Below are 18,446 nucleotides of genomic sequence, written 5' to 3' on the forward strand. Positions count from 1 at the left end.
CCTAGGATAATCCCAGGTCAAACTTAATTGCATTGTTTACTGCAGGTATGGTACTGTAATCCCACACTGAAAGACTGTCTTTCACCATTTCTCCTCACAATGCCAGTACTGTAAAAAACAAAACAAAAAACAAAAAAAAACTTCCAGCTAAAAAGCAAGAAAAGGGGGGCTGGGCTTCTATAAAAGAGTTTCTTTGTCAGAGGCTTTATTAATTGAGATATGCCTGTGTTTTCAGCAATCTGAGTATATTCAATGTATTTGGGATTTGTGTCCAAAAGCTCAATCACTATCTCTCAAAACAGTTACTTTATTCTCAGCTCAAGAATGGAAAATGGAATGGTAGTGGACAACAAAAGAGATTCAAACATGAGCGTAAAGCTAACCTTAAATAAGTAGTATAAACACCAAGAACTAGGAAGCCCTGTCCCACAAGCATTCTAACTGGAGGTCAGCTGTTACCAACAATGTTATGAATTTTGAAAAGACACAAATAGAGGGCAAAAAGGGGGCACATGCTAACAGGAAGGCGCATCAAACAAACCCTTATCATGACCACTTTCCAACTGGAAATCTATGTCCTCAAGACCCTTCTACACATGCAATAAAATTCAGAAGTAACTATGATAAAAGGGGGGGTGACTAAATGATGTTTGGGTAAAGTTTGGGTGGAATTGGGTTAACATCTGAAAAGCACAAGTTAAAAGGTGTGCATAAAACATGATTCTGCCTAGGGTGCCACAGGGTACGGCGGACCGTGGAAAAGGGTGAAAACGAGCATTGCTCGTCTTCACAATCTCCAGCCCCACACATTTCACAGACCGAGAATGCGCTTCGGAAGAAAGCGATTATAAGAGAGAGCCTCGCATCACAGAGGTAAAAGATCTTCTCAAACCTTGCAGATCCTAACAAAGTAAGAAAGTAAGAAAAAAAAAGGAACGGTGGTAGGGTATAAGGGGGCGTTTAAACAATAAGCATACAGACTAGGAAAGTAATAGCTTCACCAACTCCTTGGGTGGCCGGCCTCACGAGAGCGGAGTGGGGCTGCCGCAAAGGAAGGGAGGGTCTGGTGAGACGGTGGATCTGTGGAGGAGTCTCACTGTCAGGGAAAGACGGAGAGTCAAGGATCATGGCGAACCTGAGGGGTTGACCTTGGAAACGCCGACGGGGTAGGAAGAGGAGTGGAGATAGCGACTGTGCATGGTCCTGGACAGAGAGGCAGACGGCCGGAGGGACCCAGTGGACACCGACGGGCACACACACTCACGGACTTTAGCGCGAGACTGACTAACCCCAAAGAGACTAGCGAAACAACACGAGATCCCAACGAGACCCGGAGGAACTCGCTGGCGGCGCGATACAACATAAGCAAACCCCAATGTAAGGCATCATAAGGTAATTAAGCCATAACAAAACCTACACAATCTACCTACTTAGTAAAGTCATAACGATAATTGTAGTACCTCCGGTAGCTAGGGGAAATAGGAAAATAAGTATAATCGATTAGAAGCAAAAGCCGAATCTAGAAAACAAGGAAGGAAGGAGGTGTAGGTAAGAGAGTTTGGAGGAAAGAGAAGATCCAAACAAGGGGTCTGCTATTGATAAATTAATAGGTTCTACTGACATCACGAAGAATATAAATAATCCTTTTGTGCTTATCTCACCAACTAGGACAAAAAAAAAGGGAAAAAATTACAGGCATAACAAAAAGGAGCCTATTTCGAAGCCAAGCAAACAGGTTAAAAACCTAAAGAAACAGAGATGGCATACAGACTTAGAAGCGAGAAGGAACTAAGAGATACCAAAACATTACAAAAAAGAGCCTCCATATCAGAGGAGTCCCAGCTAAAGGAAATGACTGACACTATTTTAAGAGAACTGCAGAGAATGCAGGAGAAACAGGAAATGTACCAAAAAATCGCCCAAGAACAGATGGCAGATTTTAGGAGGGAAATAAAAACGGAACTGAAAGGAATGAAACAGGAAATTGAAGGGCTGAACCAGGAACTGAAGGAGTTAAAAATAGACAAAATAGATCTCCAAAACTCACATGAAAGGCTCCAGGGTGAGGTGAGAACCTTGGATTCCAAAACAACGAAATTAGAAGTCAAACAAGAATGGCTGGAGTCGAAGGAACTGGAGTATCAGCTGAGATTTCGCAATGTGTGGGAGGACGTGAAAGAGAATATAAGGAAGATCATAACGGAAATAATTGCGGATTCTCTTCAATGCACAATAGAAGAAGCTGATGACAGAACCGACCGGATATACAGAATTAACACAAATTATGCAAGAAGGAATAAGACCCCGCGAGACATCATAGTGAATTTTACAAAAAAGATCTTCCGAGACGAAATGTTGAAGGCGAATAATGAACATCCAATCTATAAAGGAAAGAGAATCGTGGTCTTAAAGGAATACCCGACGGAAACTCTCAATAGAAGGAGAAAATACCTATTCCTAGTGGATGAATTAAAGAAACAAAACTTGAGATTTCGGTGGGAAAAAGCTGAAGGTCTCATGACTACTTACAAAGGTCAGAAACACTGGATAACCTCAGAAGGGAAAGCAGAAAACTTTTACAAAAAAATAAAAAAGGATAGGGAAGAAAGAGGGAAAGAGGATGTCCAGGGGAAAGTCGGAGAATCAGAAGAACAAGAATACAGGTGGAAAAAGGCAAACAGGAAAACACGTGAAAATAAGGAAGAGGAGAATTTTGACACACTAAATTTGAAAGGAGCCACGAATCAGACTATGGAAAGAGAAATACAAAGGAGAGACAAAGAAGTGTTAGAAGTTATGGAGACTGAGGAGAACCCTACCTACCTCTCAGATGAGGAGGGGAAAGGGGAAAGTGGAAATGAAACCGACTCAACATGATAAAACAACTTAAAATATATAGTAACAATGTAAATGGGCTGAATGCCCCCCAAAAACGCAATAAAATATATAATAAATTAAAAAAATCTGAATATGACATAATTTCTTTACAGGAGACACATATCAAATTAGAGCATGCTGATTATCTAATCCAAAATAAATTAGGACAAGAGTTCCACTCATTAGATACCCAGAAAAAGAGGGGGGTAGTTACGTATATTAGCTCCAAAATCCCAGCCCAAATGTCCTTCAAAGACCATGAGGGAAGGATATTAGGAGTAACTATTACCATAGAAAGGACCAAAATATTGCTTTGCAACATTTACGCCCCCAATGGGAATAAATCGGCATTCACCAAAAAATTAAAAGATCTAATATCAAACAAGGAAATTGATAATATGATTATGATGGGCGATTTTAACGGAGTTCTTAACTATGAGATAGACAAAAACCCAGGGAAGGGACATAGAAAAAAAACATACAAGGGAACACTACCAAAAGATCTCCAAAACCTCAAAGAAGAATATAATTTAGTCGATATATGGAGATTACACCATGAAGGTGAAAGAGACTATACCTTTTTCTCTGAGAGACACAAAAGCTGGTCTAGAATTGACATGATTTGGGTATCAAACTCCTTATCAATAAGAGTGAAAAAAAACGAATATATTGCCAAGAGTATATTCAGACCACTGCCCCTTGGAATTGACTCTTAATCAAAATAAAAACAGCTGGAGATGGAGATTAGATAGTAATCTACTGAAAAAGAAAGAGGATATAGAAACTAACAGGAAATTACTGGAGGAATTTTTTACTATAAACAACAATCAAGAAACCCCCCCTAATATCATATGGGACGCCAGCAAAGCGACTATGAGAGGGTACCTCATACAGCAAGGCGCCCGAAAAAAGAGAGAGAGACAAGAACAGCTTAATTTGATAGTAGGGAAAATAATTCAATTAGAAAAAGAGTTAAAAGTTAACCCCAAGAACCAAAAAATACTAAAGGAACTCAAATTGTACCAAAAAAAACGAGAATTCCTTGAGTTAGAACAAAGAGCCAATCAATTAAAATTTGTTAAACAAAATTACTTCGAGAATGCAAACAAGCCGGGGAGATGGCTCTCCAGGAAATTGAGAAGGAAGAAAGAGGCAACCTATATAAATAAAATTAAATTAGAGGATAAAATCTACGTGACAGAGAAAGAAATCCTAAACCAGTTCCTTAAGTTCTACAGTAAGCTATACGAGAAGGATGAGGTGGAAAAAGAGAATATCTCAAAATATTTGGGCAAACTCTACCTACAAAAGATTAAAGAGGAAGACAGAGAAAGGTTAAATAAGGAAATATCAGGGAACGAAATTCAAAAGGCTATTAAAAAATTAGACGGGACAAAATCACCGGGTCCAGATGGTATATCCGCAATTTATTACAAGACATTTGAAAAAGAACTGACTCCACACCTACAAAAAATAATGAATTTGATAAGGGAAGTGAAAAACATGCCGGACTCTTGGAAAGAAGCTTTAATCACGGTAATCCATAAAGAAAATACTGACCAAGAGGACATTAAAAATTATAGACCCATCTCATTACTTAATGTGGATTACAAGATCTTTTCAAGTATCATGGCAGACAGATTAAAAAACTTTCTAGAAAATTGGATCAACCAAGATCAAACGGGCTTCTTGCCTAACAGACAAATTAAAGACAACGTTAGGATGGTAATTAATTTAATAGACTACTATGAAAAAAACATCCAAAGGGAGGTACTATTCATAGCGATTGACGCAGAAAAAGCATTTGATAGGGTTAACTGGGATTTTTTCAAACTTTTAGCACAAGAATTAGATATGGGTCACTACTTTCGAAATTCACTAGAAGCCATCTACCAAAATCAAAATGCCAAAATTAGAATTAATGGACAGGAAACCAAACTACTAAATATCGAAAAAGGAACGCGGCAGGGATGTCCCTTATCCCCACTAATCTTCATTATGACATTGGAAATATTGTTAACTAATATAAGGGACAATAAAGAATTACAAGGAGCAAATATAACCTATAAGGTAAAAGCGTACGCAGATGATATTATCTGTTTTGTAGAAAATCCAATGAATACCGGAGAAAAATGGATGGAAGTCATTAAACAATTTGGTGCACTAGCGGGGTTAAAAATTAATCTGAATAAAACTAAGGCGTTAGCAAAAAACATATCCAAGAGGAGGCAGGAAATAATAGCTAATCAATTAGGCATCCAACTTTCCACAAAACTAAAATATTTAGGAATAATACTAACATCAAAAAACATCCAACTACTGCAAAACAATTACCTAAAAACTTGGAACGAGATCAAAAAGGACTTAGATAGGTGGAAGAACCTAAAAATCTCACTTTGGGGAAGGATCTCGACCATTAAAATGAATATTCTCCCAAGAATGCTGTACCTATTCCAATGCTTACCAATCTTACGAAATCAGAAAAACTTCATAAATTGGAATAAAGATTTAAGTAAATACATCTGGCAGGGGAAGAAACCCCGAATTAAAATGCAAAACTTAACAGATGATAGAAATAGGGGGGGCTTTGCAGCACCAAACCTTAAAATCTATTACGAAGCTTGTAACTTAATATGGATAAAAGATTGGATTCAACTCAGAAATAGAAAAATATTAAACATTGAGGGATTCGACCTTCGGGTAGGCTGGCATTCGTACTTATGGTACGAAAGAACAAAAATAGAAAAAAATTTCTATAATCACCCCATAAGGTCGGCACTAATAAAAACATGGCAAAAATATAAAACAAGAATGTACAGTAGGACACCAAAATGGATCTCTCCCTTAGAGGCAGTGCAAAGAAGATTAATGGGGTGGAATAGCTGGCCAAAGTATGAAGATCTACTGAAGAAACAGGGCCCAAATTGGATATTAAAATCACACCAGGAACTGCTAGAGGGAAAAATTAAGGTATCTTGGTTACAATATGGCCAACTCAGGGAATACTTCAAAAGAGATGGACCAATAGGCTTTATGGATAAAAACAATTTATGGGACAGAGTATTATTTACTGACGAGAAACTTATCTCCAAAATTTATAAAATATTATTGGAATGGGAGACAGAAACAAATTATATTAAAAATTGCATGACCAAATGGTCCAAAAATATTGCCAGACCAATCCTCTTAGAAGAATGGGAGGCATGTTGGATCAGAAAATTGAAACTAACATATGCCCTTGAACTAAAAGAAAATTGGATGAAGCTATTTTATAGATGGTACATGACACCAAAAAAACTTGGCTACATAAACAAAAATTTAAACACGAACTGCTGGAAATGTGGGAGGGAGGAAGGTGGCTTTTACCACCTATGGTGGAAATGTTGCAAAGCAAGAGAATATTGGACTATGATACACAACAATATACAAAAAATATTAGAGGCGAAATTTATTCAATTACCAGAAACCTACTTATTAGGTATATCAAAACTACAAGCAGGGTCAAACGACGAGAAACTGATGATTTTCCTCACTACAGCAGCTAGAATAGTTTATGCCAGACATTGGCGACAAAAGGAAGTACCCACAAAAACAGAATGGTTAGTAAAAGTCCTCGAAATAAAAAATATGGATAGATTAACATTTTTATTAGCAAAACAAAAGGGAACTCCAAGAACAGAAACTATGTGGCAACAGGTGGATAGATATATCAGTACAAATGAATTAAAAGAATAAAATAGAAAGGAGATGCTACTCAAGATTAAGTCACATTTTTTATCACAAGGTAACAAATAAATAAACAAATAATATAAAACAAAACAAATGTAAAGAGGGAAGGGGAAAAAAAAGAAAAAAAAAGAGGGAAAAAAAAAAGGAACTTAATCAATAAAAATGACTCCCGATTACATCTTAAACTGAGGCATAAGAACTAGACCCGACCTCGAGCCGAACCTGATGGGAATCTATATTTCCATATAACCTAAAAACAAATAAATAGAGGATAAATAAACAAAAAATAAATAAATAAATAAATAAAATTTTTAGACAAAAATAAATATATAGATATACGTATAAATAAACAGACAATTAAACACCCTAAACATCCTACAACAGAGATTGAGAAGAACAGAACTCTTAAAGGAACAGAAGAATCGAATGAAGACTGCAAGAAAAGATGGACTAAGCAAAATCCAAGCCTCTACGATGCGTCGCGGAAGTCTCTTATGTTTTTAACCCTCTGTCTATTTTTTTTCCCTTTCCTTTTTTTTTTTCTTTTCTGTACGTCTTCTCTAGTAGCGTGCAGCACTTTTCTCAATCTGGTTGTACCCGCCCGCACAACCAGACCCTTTTTCTTTCTTTTTTTTTTCTTCCGTCCCTTTTAATTTCATTACATTCCAAGCCTCCCTAGCACCCATTCCCCTATTCCCTCACACCCATTTAACCCTTTGTTTGATGTTGTATTTGTCTTTTTGAAAATCTTAATAAAAATTATTAAAAAAAAAAAAACATGATTCTGCCCAAACAATGCACATCTTTGCATGAATGTATAGCCCTGCAGGCATGGAAAACATGTGACTTCCTTCTGTGCCCCTAGTGTGGACAGCTCCACCACCTGTGCACATTTTAAAAGCCCAAAACAGCTGATTGGGCTTTCAAAAAATGGAGCCACAGACACACAGATGGCTCCATCTAAGAACTGTTGGAAATCAATTAGAACTCTCTGCAACTATTTCTTTTTTTACTAATCTTTAAAATATTAAACAGGGCTTGAATTTATAATTTGGTGAAGAGAGAAAATAAGAAATCTGCTTGTGTTTACTTTAAGATCTCCACATGAGCGCATATGAGGTCCAGTGCATCTCGGGGTTTTTTTTTTTAAAAAAAAACTTCCGCCTGATCTTCCCTGTCCCCTCTCTATCCTGCGGATTTGTAAACTTTGCTTCAAAGGAAGGTGTGAGGATGACAGGGAACATTTCCAGGGACTGAGAGATCTCTATGTGGACTTGCTATCAGGTCCTGGGATTTTTTTGCCCCACTTTTAAAACTCGCATTTTGCCGCTGTCTGGAAGTGCCCTCAGTATGAAAGACCATGTGGATCCACAATAGGGCTTTACAGTCATTTTTGGATCACTGCCAAGACTCTACCTCTGGAAGACAATCAAACTCAACCACATGATGAGGGGGTGTGCAAGTATGAGTGATATGAGGAATACCACTGACAAAAACCAAGTGCACCAGATTCCCGATTATTACACATGAAGTACTGAAATAGAATAATGCTTCTAAAGCAGTTATAGCTCCACACCAAAGCTTTCCCTTATGCTGTAGTGGTGTCAGCATCCCTTAACTTGCTTAAAATGCATTAAACCAGTATTGCTTGAATGGGTAATAAAATTAGGCCTGTGCAAAGAATGTAAACAAATTGATCACAAAGTCATTATCCAACACATTGTTAACTCTGTAAAATAGATTCTCAAAGTAGCTCACATTTTTGCTTTTCTCCACAACACATCCCTTTGGAAACTGAATGCCAGTGGAGAATAGCCCAAAAGTTGAGAACCACCTCACTATGTGACAATGAAGGCATCCTTTCTGCAAAATGGCATCATCAGGTTTTTATAATGTGTTTTAACAATATTATTAATGGATCTGTTTATATTGTTTTGTTTTTATGATTGCATTTTGGGCATTAAATTTTGCCAATTTTTGTAATTCGCCCTGAGTCCCGGGGTATAAATGTTGTAAATAAATAAATAATAAATAAAATCATTGTGCATTTGGCTATAGTCACACAACCAGCTGCTTTTTTAGACACCAACCTCCCTCTACTAGTCACTACATGACTGTATCAAGGTACAAGTGAGTATTACAAAAGGAGAGGCATATTGTAGTTCTATCTTGGTGAAACTTCATGATATGTTTCTTGATACAAAACTTGGTGATAATTATCAGGAAGGTAAAGCTATCAGCTGCAACCAATCTATTTATCCAACACCTGGATTTCAGATGGGACTACTCTTGGAGTTAGACATCAAAGGAAAGCTCCTTTTTCATTACATTGCAGTAGTTAGTAAATTCAATATCCATCTTAAACTATATTTTAGAATGTTTTGGTAAGGCATATACAGAAAACTTTGTATTCTGCTCTATTACAAAAACAGTCTAGATATGTTTAACATCCCACAAGTCAAACTGTATACAAATTCATTGAGTAGTACACTTGTGCATTTTGGCTGAACCTCAATCAGTTTCTGCTGGCTGAATTTTGGGAGACCCCCATATCTGTTTTTGCATGCTTCCCAAAAGTTGGTAGGTATTCAAATAGCTGTTTTTGTTCTGTAGCCAAAAATACAGCTGGATCCAGCCCATTGGCAGCAATGGGGGGGGGGGGACTTCCTGGGCTCCCTTTCCTGTAATTTTTAGGGCTATTGGGATGAAAATGACCACACTTGGAGGACACATCTACCACTGTTAGTTCGCCAAGTTTCATAATGTTTGGGTCATCCCCTGATTTTTAGGAATTTTTCTTTTTAGAAATAAAATCTCCTTTAAAAAGTTCCCCCAAAGGTATCCCCCTGGCTCCGTCCTGTAACTTCTCCAGGAGCAGCAGTAGGCCTCCATTCCTTCCTGACAAATGTCAAAGATGCACTTCCATATCACACAGCCCACTTCCCTACTATTACACTTTCTTTTTTACTACTGGCAAAGGCCACAGTGTGCACCCCACCCATCCTGCATTTTCCCAAGAAAATAAATTAGAGGAAAATCAAAAAGACCAAGTCAAGCCAAAAAATAAAGTTGAGAGCGAGTGGCAAGGCAATCTGGCTGAAGCACTTTTCTAGAGCCAGGACACAACTGAAAGCCATGGAGGCACTCACCCTATTAAATAGACACAGCTTGCTTAAGATACGTCACTGCGTTCTTCTATTCTGATTGGCCCAACGGACAGGACTCACAGGGAAACCCCATGTGAGCATGCAGCAGCCTCTTCATGCGCTGCCTGATGCCGAATAGGACAGGAGGAGCTCTAACTGGCTGCCATGTGGCCTGTTTCGGCCAAAAAAACATGGCAGCGGAGCCCTTACCGTTACGGCCAGCCGAACAAACCAAGCAAACCAAATTGGCCAAAGGGAACCAACCCAACCAAATCCGTGCACAAGCCTACTGAGTGAAAGTGACAATATCATAGAATCATAGAATAGTAGAGTTGGAAGAGACCTCATGGGCCATCTAGTCCAACCCCCCGCTAAGAAGCAGGAAATCACATTCAAAGCACCCCCGACAGATGGCCATCCAACCTTTGCTTAAAAACCTCCAAAGAAGGAGCCTCCACCACAGTCCGGGAAAGAGAGTTCCACTGTCGAACAGCCCTCACAGTGAGGAAGTTCTTCCTGATGTTCAGGTGGAATCTCCTTTCCTGTAGTTTGAAGCCATTGTTTGAAGCCATATCTTTATATCCCAGTAGTTTTAGTCTTTAAAAATTGCAATTCTTTTTGTTGTATCTAGTTGAATTCCTCCAAACAATCCCTACATTAACACTGATGCTATGTGTGGCGTGTTAACATTGACATATGGCAAATCTATCACAGGGATTCCTCTGCATGAATTATTAAAGGAGGATTGCTATTGCCTTTCTCTAAGGCAGTGGTTCTCAACCTGGGGTCCCCAGATGTTTTTGGCCTTCAATTCCCAGAAATCCTAACTGCTGGTAAACTGGCTGGGATTTTTGGAAGTTGTAGGCCAAAAAAAGGGGGGGACCTCAGGTTGAGAACCACTGCTCTAAGACTAAAATACTGTATGACTTGCCCAAATAGGGGCTATGGTCACAAATGTCTTGATTGCATCCCACCTGGACTATTGTAACTCACTTCATGTGAGGCTGCCTTTGGGAATAGAGAACTTCAGTAGGGTCCAAATGCTGTGAGATTACCACAGCTGATCAAGTATATGAACCTTTGTCTCCCATGCCTCTTCTACACTGGCAAATAAAATCCAGATTATTTGCTTTGAGCTGGATTACATGGCAGTGCAGACTCATAATCCAGTTCAAATCAGATCATCTGGATTATATGATTTGATAATCTGGATTACATGGCAGTGTAGAAGGGGACGCAGGGTGCTAGTACAACACTCTTGACTGCCATTATAATATGTTGGTATATTATCATAACGATACCACCTATTTTATACAGTAAGGCTGAAATGAGGCTAAGAGAGACTGGTTTGCTTGAAATTCTAATGATACCAACATCAGAGATAAGATTCTAGTCAGGGACTTCACAGTTTTGTAGTTCAGGCTATCATCCAGCATGCCACACCAACTCTGTAGACTGAAGTACTCAAGTGTATCATGGATATGTTGAACCCACATCCACCAGCCAAATTCATACTGACAAAGCTCAACAGGACTATGCATCAGGAAGCTGGTAGAATTTGTTCTCTTTTCAGGTTACCTACTAAATAATAGCATTCATTAATAACACCAGTTACCTAAATTAACAAATGAACTTTCTTTCCTGCCCCTAAGTCCATGTAGCCTTCACAGCAGCCAAACATTGGCCTTGTAGGGGTTTCCTGCACACTGGAAGCAGGTTTGGGGGGCATAAACGAGTCTGGAGCACAAATCTCTCTCCTATTTCTGCTGACAGAAGCAGTTCATCTACACCTTTGAATGCCGGCTAGCTGGATGTTTTGTGTGTAATCATGCCAGTCTAGCAATTTTTTTGTATAGGCAAAGGATGCCTTATATTCTGTCAATAAGTGCTTCCTGTCTAAAGGAATATGAAACTAGAATTTCCTCTTTTCAGTGAAACGTATGCATACAATTTGAAATCACACTACTGGATTAAAAAACACATAACATCTTCAAATGAAGCAGTGAGGAATGACATAATACTAAAGATTTGCAGTCTTTTAATTTAGTAATTAGAGATAGTATTAAAATGACAGCAAGAGGGGAAAATGGACTCTTCTCAGAAGAAAATTAACAGAATTTTAAGTCACATTTACTGAAGAACGATAGTATGGGAAGGTTATTAGCATACTACACCAACCAAATGAATTCAGCACAAAATTATTTGATAGTTCACAAGTTATCCCAAACCAACATAACATTAAATAAGAACTCAATAAGTTTTAAAGCACACAGCAAGGCATTGTAATGCTTTTATAGTGATACAAAATATGAGCATAAGTCTCTCTATGGCTCCCTGGTGACTAAATTGAACTTGAAAAGCTCTTTTCTAGCTTCATTTGTGAGAATAATTTTTATAATACTCATTCATTATCCGTTGACTATTACATTTCCCACCCCTTATAGATTTTTACATAGCTAATTGGCCTGGAAGCAATTTCTGAAGCAAGGTAATTTAACAGAGATGGTTCCATGCTCTCTATTTTTAAAAATCATGGATAGCTGATTCAGGAGGATCCCAGCACAGACTGAGACCAAAGGCCAAGGCAGAATCATAATATATACTTACTTGTTGCTTGACACAGTCAGAGGGCATGCACAAGGTTGGCAGTCATTTGGAGATCCTCTAACAATCCCATAGAACCCGAGTGCACACCTTTCACAATGGTCACCACTAGTGTTGTGACGACAGTTCTATGGGGCAAAAGCAGAGGAAAAGAGACAACAACACACTATTATCCTTTCGTTGGTCAGCCACAAAGGATTGATTACTGAAGGGGTATCTTACTCAACCCCAGGCACACAACATCATGCTATTATCCTTTCGTTGGTACTTTCTATGACAAAAATAAGAGGGGAAAAAGCACATCTCCCGCTCCACAAAACTCAAAAGAAAATCCACTCTGAATCCAATGATACTATTTTATTCACAATTCTACCTGAAAAGCATACAAGCAATTTGAAGGTTTGTCACAGCACCTTGCATTTGGGGCTTTATTGCACAAGGCAATGAATCAAAGCTGAAGCAGAATATTTGCATCTTCAGCTGGGGCTTATCACATGTCATTGCCCATTTTTTGTTGTGCTTTTGTGGGAGGCTGTTTAAGAAAGCCTTTGTATTTATTAACACAAAAACTGAATGACCTTTCTTAGTATTGTTCTGCTACCATTTGTGATGTGAATATTCAATTCTACTTCAATGTCAATTTTGGTGGGCAGGTTTTAGATGTGGCTTATAAGTGCAAAGGGCACATAAGGGGAAAAGGTGGATATTTCCAATTGTTCTCCTTTCACTTTTACACCTTTTTTGGTCTATAAAATTCAATTGACAAAAAACTGCCCCCTCCACCAACTGGGGCTTGGTCAGGCCAAGAAAGTAAAAGTTTGTTTATTGCCCCCTTACCACTTTTTTTGTGGCAGAGTGTCCCAGTTCTGCAGTCTCTCTCCCACACACCCTTAGAAATGTAACTGTGTCTGACACTTTAAAAAGCATTGATTTGATTTCATGAATTTTTCTTTGCTGTTCTTGTTACTAAACACCGAACTTGAATAATCACTGGCGGATGAATGACAGCATCTAAAGTAGCTGTTTATCTGCCAGTGATTTTAAAATATTATGCTGCTTGCATTTCATTTCATTTGGGAGGGGGACGTTAGTTGTGGTCATCTATGTGTGTAAGTATCTGCCAAAGTAGGGAAAGGGGTGGCATTGGATAGTACCAAATGCTATGTGTGATAACTTTTCAGCACTAATGAAGATTGCAATGCTGGAAAGATCCTAAAAGTGCATTAGGGAAGGGATAAATTCCAATTGCACAATGTTTTTGAAAAAAACTGTGGGAGAGAAGACTGGTGAGATGATGTTCTCAGAAGCAGAGATGTCATTTACACGTACTTCACTTTTTCACACAAGAACGAATGATTTTCAAAATTCTTCTTCCTGTTGTGCAAGAGGTTTCACACATTTTTAAATGCTTTGTCTATTTAGGCTTTTTTGTGTGCAAAATATGTTTTTGTGTGAACAAAAGTATTTTTTTGCACAAAAAATTAAAAAGCACACGGCAATTTCTGTACAATATCTGTAGAAAACTACCCCATCTTTCTGCAAAAAGAGGGGTTGAAATTATTGTTTTGTATTAAAAAAAGTCATTTAATGTTAGAAATCTCAAGGTGGATGACTTTTTCTTTATTTGTTTTGTCAGTTTGTTAAAACATTATTGTGACTTTCTCTATAGGGGTAAAAATACTCCCATTTTTACATTTTAAAGGAAGTCACAATATGTTATATGTAGAGATGCCAACGAAGGTCTCCTAAATTAGTGAGAAAATAGAAAAGTATTTCAAGGACCAGCTGGAAGAAAAGACAATCCTTCTTTTTAAAAAAAAAAAAAAAAAGAAAGAATCTCTTATTGGACCTAAATTTGGTCCATGTTAGAATAATCGGTTTACTCATTCTTAGCCCATTTAGTGTAGTTCAGATATGCAATTTCATTGCATCAAAAAGAAGTGGACTGATTAGGTACAGCAGAAAATTAATAATTTATAGGTGGAAATTCACTTCCAACTCTTATAAATTTTTGTTCACATTCAAAATGGGTTAAAAATGAATTAAGACTCTGGGAGACTGAGACCTGAAGTAATTTATCTTTTTCAGGCCTCAGTTTGTCTTGAGAAAAAGTTCTCAATATCTTTCTTTTTTGTTAATTATAAGCATTATATTCTATGATAGACTTGTCCATTTGCAATTATTCATTCACTAGAAATCAAGTGAACATCACAGATCAATTTTAAATCAATGTGTTGTCAAAGACTTTCATGGCCGAGATCACAGGGTTGTTGTATGTTTTCCAGGCTGTATGGCCATGTTCCAGAAGTATTCTCTCCTGATGTTTCACCCACATCTATGGCAGGCATCCTCAGAGGTAGTGAGGTATGGAGAAATTAAGCAAGGAAGGTTTTTATATTTCTGTGGAAAGTCCCATGCAAAGGATCGTTACCTTGATGTGGTGCTGGGGCTTGAGTGCCTCAATGATGCCATGAGCTATACCGTGCAGGGCCACCCAAGACGGGAAGGTCATGGAAGAGAGGTCAGACTAAATACGATCCCTGGGGAAGGTAATGGCAACCCACCCCAGTATTCTTGCTATGAAAACTACATGGATCAGTACAACCAGAGAAATGTCGGTATACCATCAGAAGATAGGACTCCCATGTCGGAAGATGGTCAAAATGCTACTGGGAAGGAGCAGAGGACTAATCTAACTAGCTCCAGATGTGATGACGCAGTTAGCTCAAAGCTGAAAGAAAGGCTAACTGCTGATGGTGCTGGAGGTAAACGACAAATCCGATGTTCTAAAGATCAACACAATATAGGAACCTGGAATCGATGAGCCAGGGCAAACTGGACGTGGTTATTAGTTAGATGTCAAGATTAAAGATAAACATTCTGGGAGTCAGTGAACTAAAATGGACTGGAATGGGCCACTTCACAAAAGATGATCACCAGATCTACTACTGTGGACAAGAGGAACACAGAAGAAATGGAGTAGCCTTCATAGTTAATAATAAAGTTGCGAAAGCAGTGATTGGATATAACCCAAAAAATGATAGAACAATCTCAATTCGAGTTCAAGGCAAGCCATTTAACATCACAGTGATCCAAATATACGCCCCAACAACAGCTGCTGAAGAAGCAGAATTAGATAAGTTTTATGCTTCTTATTTACTGTTCTGATTTTTTAATACTGGTAGCCAGATTTTGTTCATTTTCATGGTTTCCTCCTTTCTGTTGAAGTTGTCCATTTCAATGGTTTCTCTGTGTAGTCTGTGTAGTTTCTCTATGTAGTTTTTATGAAGTTATCTATCTCTGTGTGTAGGTTTTCTGTAAACTGTGTGGCCCAATTGTTGATTGGGTTTGCGGATGACCAGAACATCTAGAAATGGCAGTTTTCCCTCCTTTTCTTTTTCCATGGTGAATGGGATATTTGAGTGGATGCTGTTGAGATGGTCCAGGAACTTGCTGAGTTTTTCTTCCCCATGGCTCCAAATGGTGAAGGTGTCATCAAAATATCTGAACCATACAGTTGCCTTTTTTGGTGCTGTTTCTAGGGCTTGTTTTCAAAGTGTTCCATATAGAAATTTGCTACTACTGTGCTGAGAGGGCTCCCCATGGCCAAAAAACTCCAACCATCACCCAAGTCAAAAAAGAAGCACAATCAAAGCCCTGGCAGACCATGCACAAAGAATCTGTGAACCTCACCTCCTCCAAGGTGAACTAAAGCATCTAAACTGGGCTCTACAGGCCAATGGATACTCCGCCATGGACATCAGAAGAGCTGTCAGGCCAAAAACAAACCATGAGAGTAAAGACAAAGATCCACCCAGAGGAAAGGTGTTCTTACCATACATCAAGGGAACCACTGACTGCATAGGCAAACTGATGAAGAAACACAACCTACAAACTATCTACAGACCCACAAGGAAAATCCAACAAATGCTACAGTCAGCAAAGGACAAGATGGATCCTCTCACCTCTGCAGGAGTCTACCGCATACCATGTAGCTGTGGACAAGTCTACATAGGGACCATCAAACGCAGTGTCCAAACACGAATCAAAGAACCTGAAAGGCACTGCAGACTAACTCAACCAGAGAAATCAGCCATAGCAGAGCACTTGATGAACCAACCTGGACACAGTATATTATTTGAGAACACAGAAATGCTCAGCCACTCCAACAACTATCATTTCAGACTACACAGAGAAACCACTGAAATCCACGAGCATGTGGACAACTTCAACAGAAAGGAGGAAACCATGAAAATGAATAAAATCTGGCTACAGTATTTAAAAAAACTCAAAAATCAGAACATTGAATAAGAAGCAACACTCTGAAAACAGAGGAGTTCCAGACATGAATCAACCAGGGGTTCTAACAACTCGGAACAAAGGATGCCCCCAGGCAGGAAGAAGCCAGGAGTTGAAGCTATTCAATGCTAATTTAGGTGATTAACTACAACATTCACACTGGTCTCCAACTGACAAGAGTTCTTCTCTCACCCTGGACCTTCTGCAGATATATATAAACCTTCCTTGCTTAGTTTCTCCATACCTCACTACCTCTGAGGATGCCTGCCATAGATGTGGGCGAAACGTCAGGAGAGAATACTTCTGGAACACGGCCATACGGCCCGGAAAACATACAACAACCCAATTTTAAATCAGTAATCGACACTCCTTGACTTGGCCATTCCACATTGCTGCCAAAAAAATTGTATGGGGATCTCCTAATAGATTAGCCAATGCTTATCTCAGTTGTCTACTTTTACTGAATCTTTCTCACAGTCATCTACACTGAGTTTCTTTTTCTTTGCTTGTGCAAGTACAGAAAATAAAGTAGCAATTGGTCCTACTTATCTTTTGGAAACAATTCCTAAAATGTATGAGCAGATTAATCAGAAAGTACATTTGTATATTTATTAAAATAGTAATTGTATTTAATTAATTGCATCCCTCACTGGGAGAAAGATGGGATATTATTAATTAACGTATTAATTGATTAATTAATAGACCATCATTTTCCTCATAGGGGATGTAAACAGATATGGAGACAAGCTTAAGTAACAAGTAAATATGTGCCAAAAATGTGGCTAGTGACATTTCTGCAGCACATTTGTTTGTATTTCATGTTTCATTTTTGTTTTCCATGGTAAATACTGGCATAAATAAAGCAAAACATACAAATTGAGCAAAGTGTGGGTCAGATATAGGCACCTGACCCACACTTTATTTTTTAAAGTTATGTCTAATGGCTTGTATGTCATTTCAGGGGAAATGAACTCCATGCAAGAAAGGTGGGTTAAAGACAAAATATGGCAAACAATCTAGGAAAAGTATAATCTTTATACCTGGCAAATTGAGGTTTCTGGATCACACATCTCGCCATGCCCATGACATTGACACGGTACACAGGAACCTAAAGCTGGGCCTGGTTTTCTGCTAGCAGATGTAGAAGGAAGTCTATAAAACCCAGGAGCACATGTCTGCCAAAATCAAGAAAAACAAACAAATATATGATGGCTAGGGAATAATAATAATAATAATAATAATAATAATAATAATAATAATAATAATAATTTTATTTTTATATCCCACCCCATCTCCCCGAAGGGACTCGGGGCGGCTTACATGGGACCAAGCCCAGTCATCAACAATAAAACAAGGCAATAAAACAGATCAAAACAACAATAAAAACAAGTCATAAAAAATCACATACAAGGACATAATGATAAAATCTAGGATAAAACCTAGAGGAAACTGGGCCAAAAGTGCTAGTTATGTTGATATCATTAGGAAGGGGTGGTTATCCAAATTGTCGTGGTCTTCAAGTACTAGGAGAGGCATAAATACAGGATTCTTATTGGAAAGGCAACAGGTCGATCTTACTAGATCATTTGTCAAAGGGAAGGAATGATCACAAAAGTCACAAACGTATCATTATTCCCAATAGTTTTATAGGCAATCTACTTTCCTCAATTAAAAGGCAAACAAATTTCAAACCACTTTATAAACAATGCACAGTACACTTCATAAGCAAGAGACTAATTTTAATTGAAAACTCTTCTACCATATCCCTGGAGGAACACAATAGTGCCAGAC

The 18,446-nt window shown here is 38.3% G+C and overlaps 1 protein-coding gene across 1 annotated transcript in view; it reads right to left on the reverse strand.

The window, feature by feature from the left end:
• The window catches only part of lama2 (laminin subunit alpha 2), a 630,991-nt gene that overhangs the window by 160,306 nt on the left and 452,239 nt on the right, over positions 1-18,446 (reverse strand). The window contains 2 exon segments of the mRNA XM_062978830.1: positions 12,360-12,484; positions 17,696-17,830. Coding sequence (XP_062834900.1) covers positions 12,360-12,484; positions 17,696-17,830 — 260 coding nt within the window.

Source organism: Anolis carolinensis, chromosome 1 (genome assembly GCF_035594765.1).
Source record: "Anolis carolinensis isolate JA03-04 chromosome 1, rAnoCar3.1.pri, whole genome shotgun sequence".
In the NCBI taxonomy this organism is placed as follows: Eukaryota; Metazoa; Chordata; class Lepidosauria; order Squamata; family Dactyloidae; genus Anolis; species Anolis carolinensis.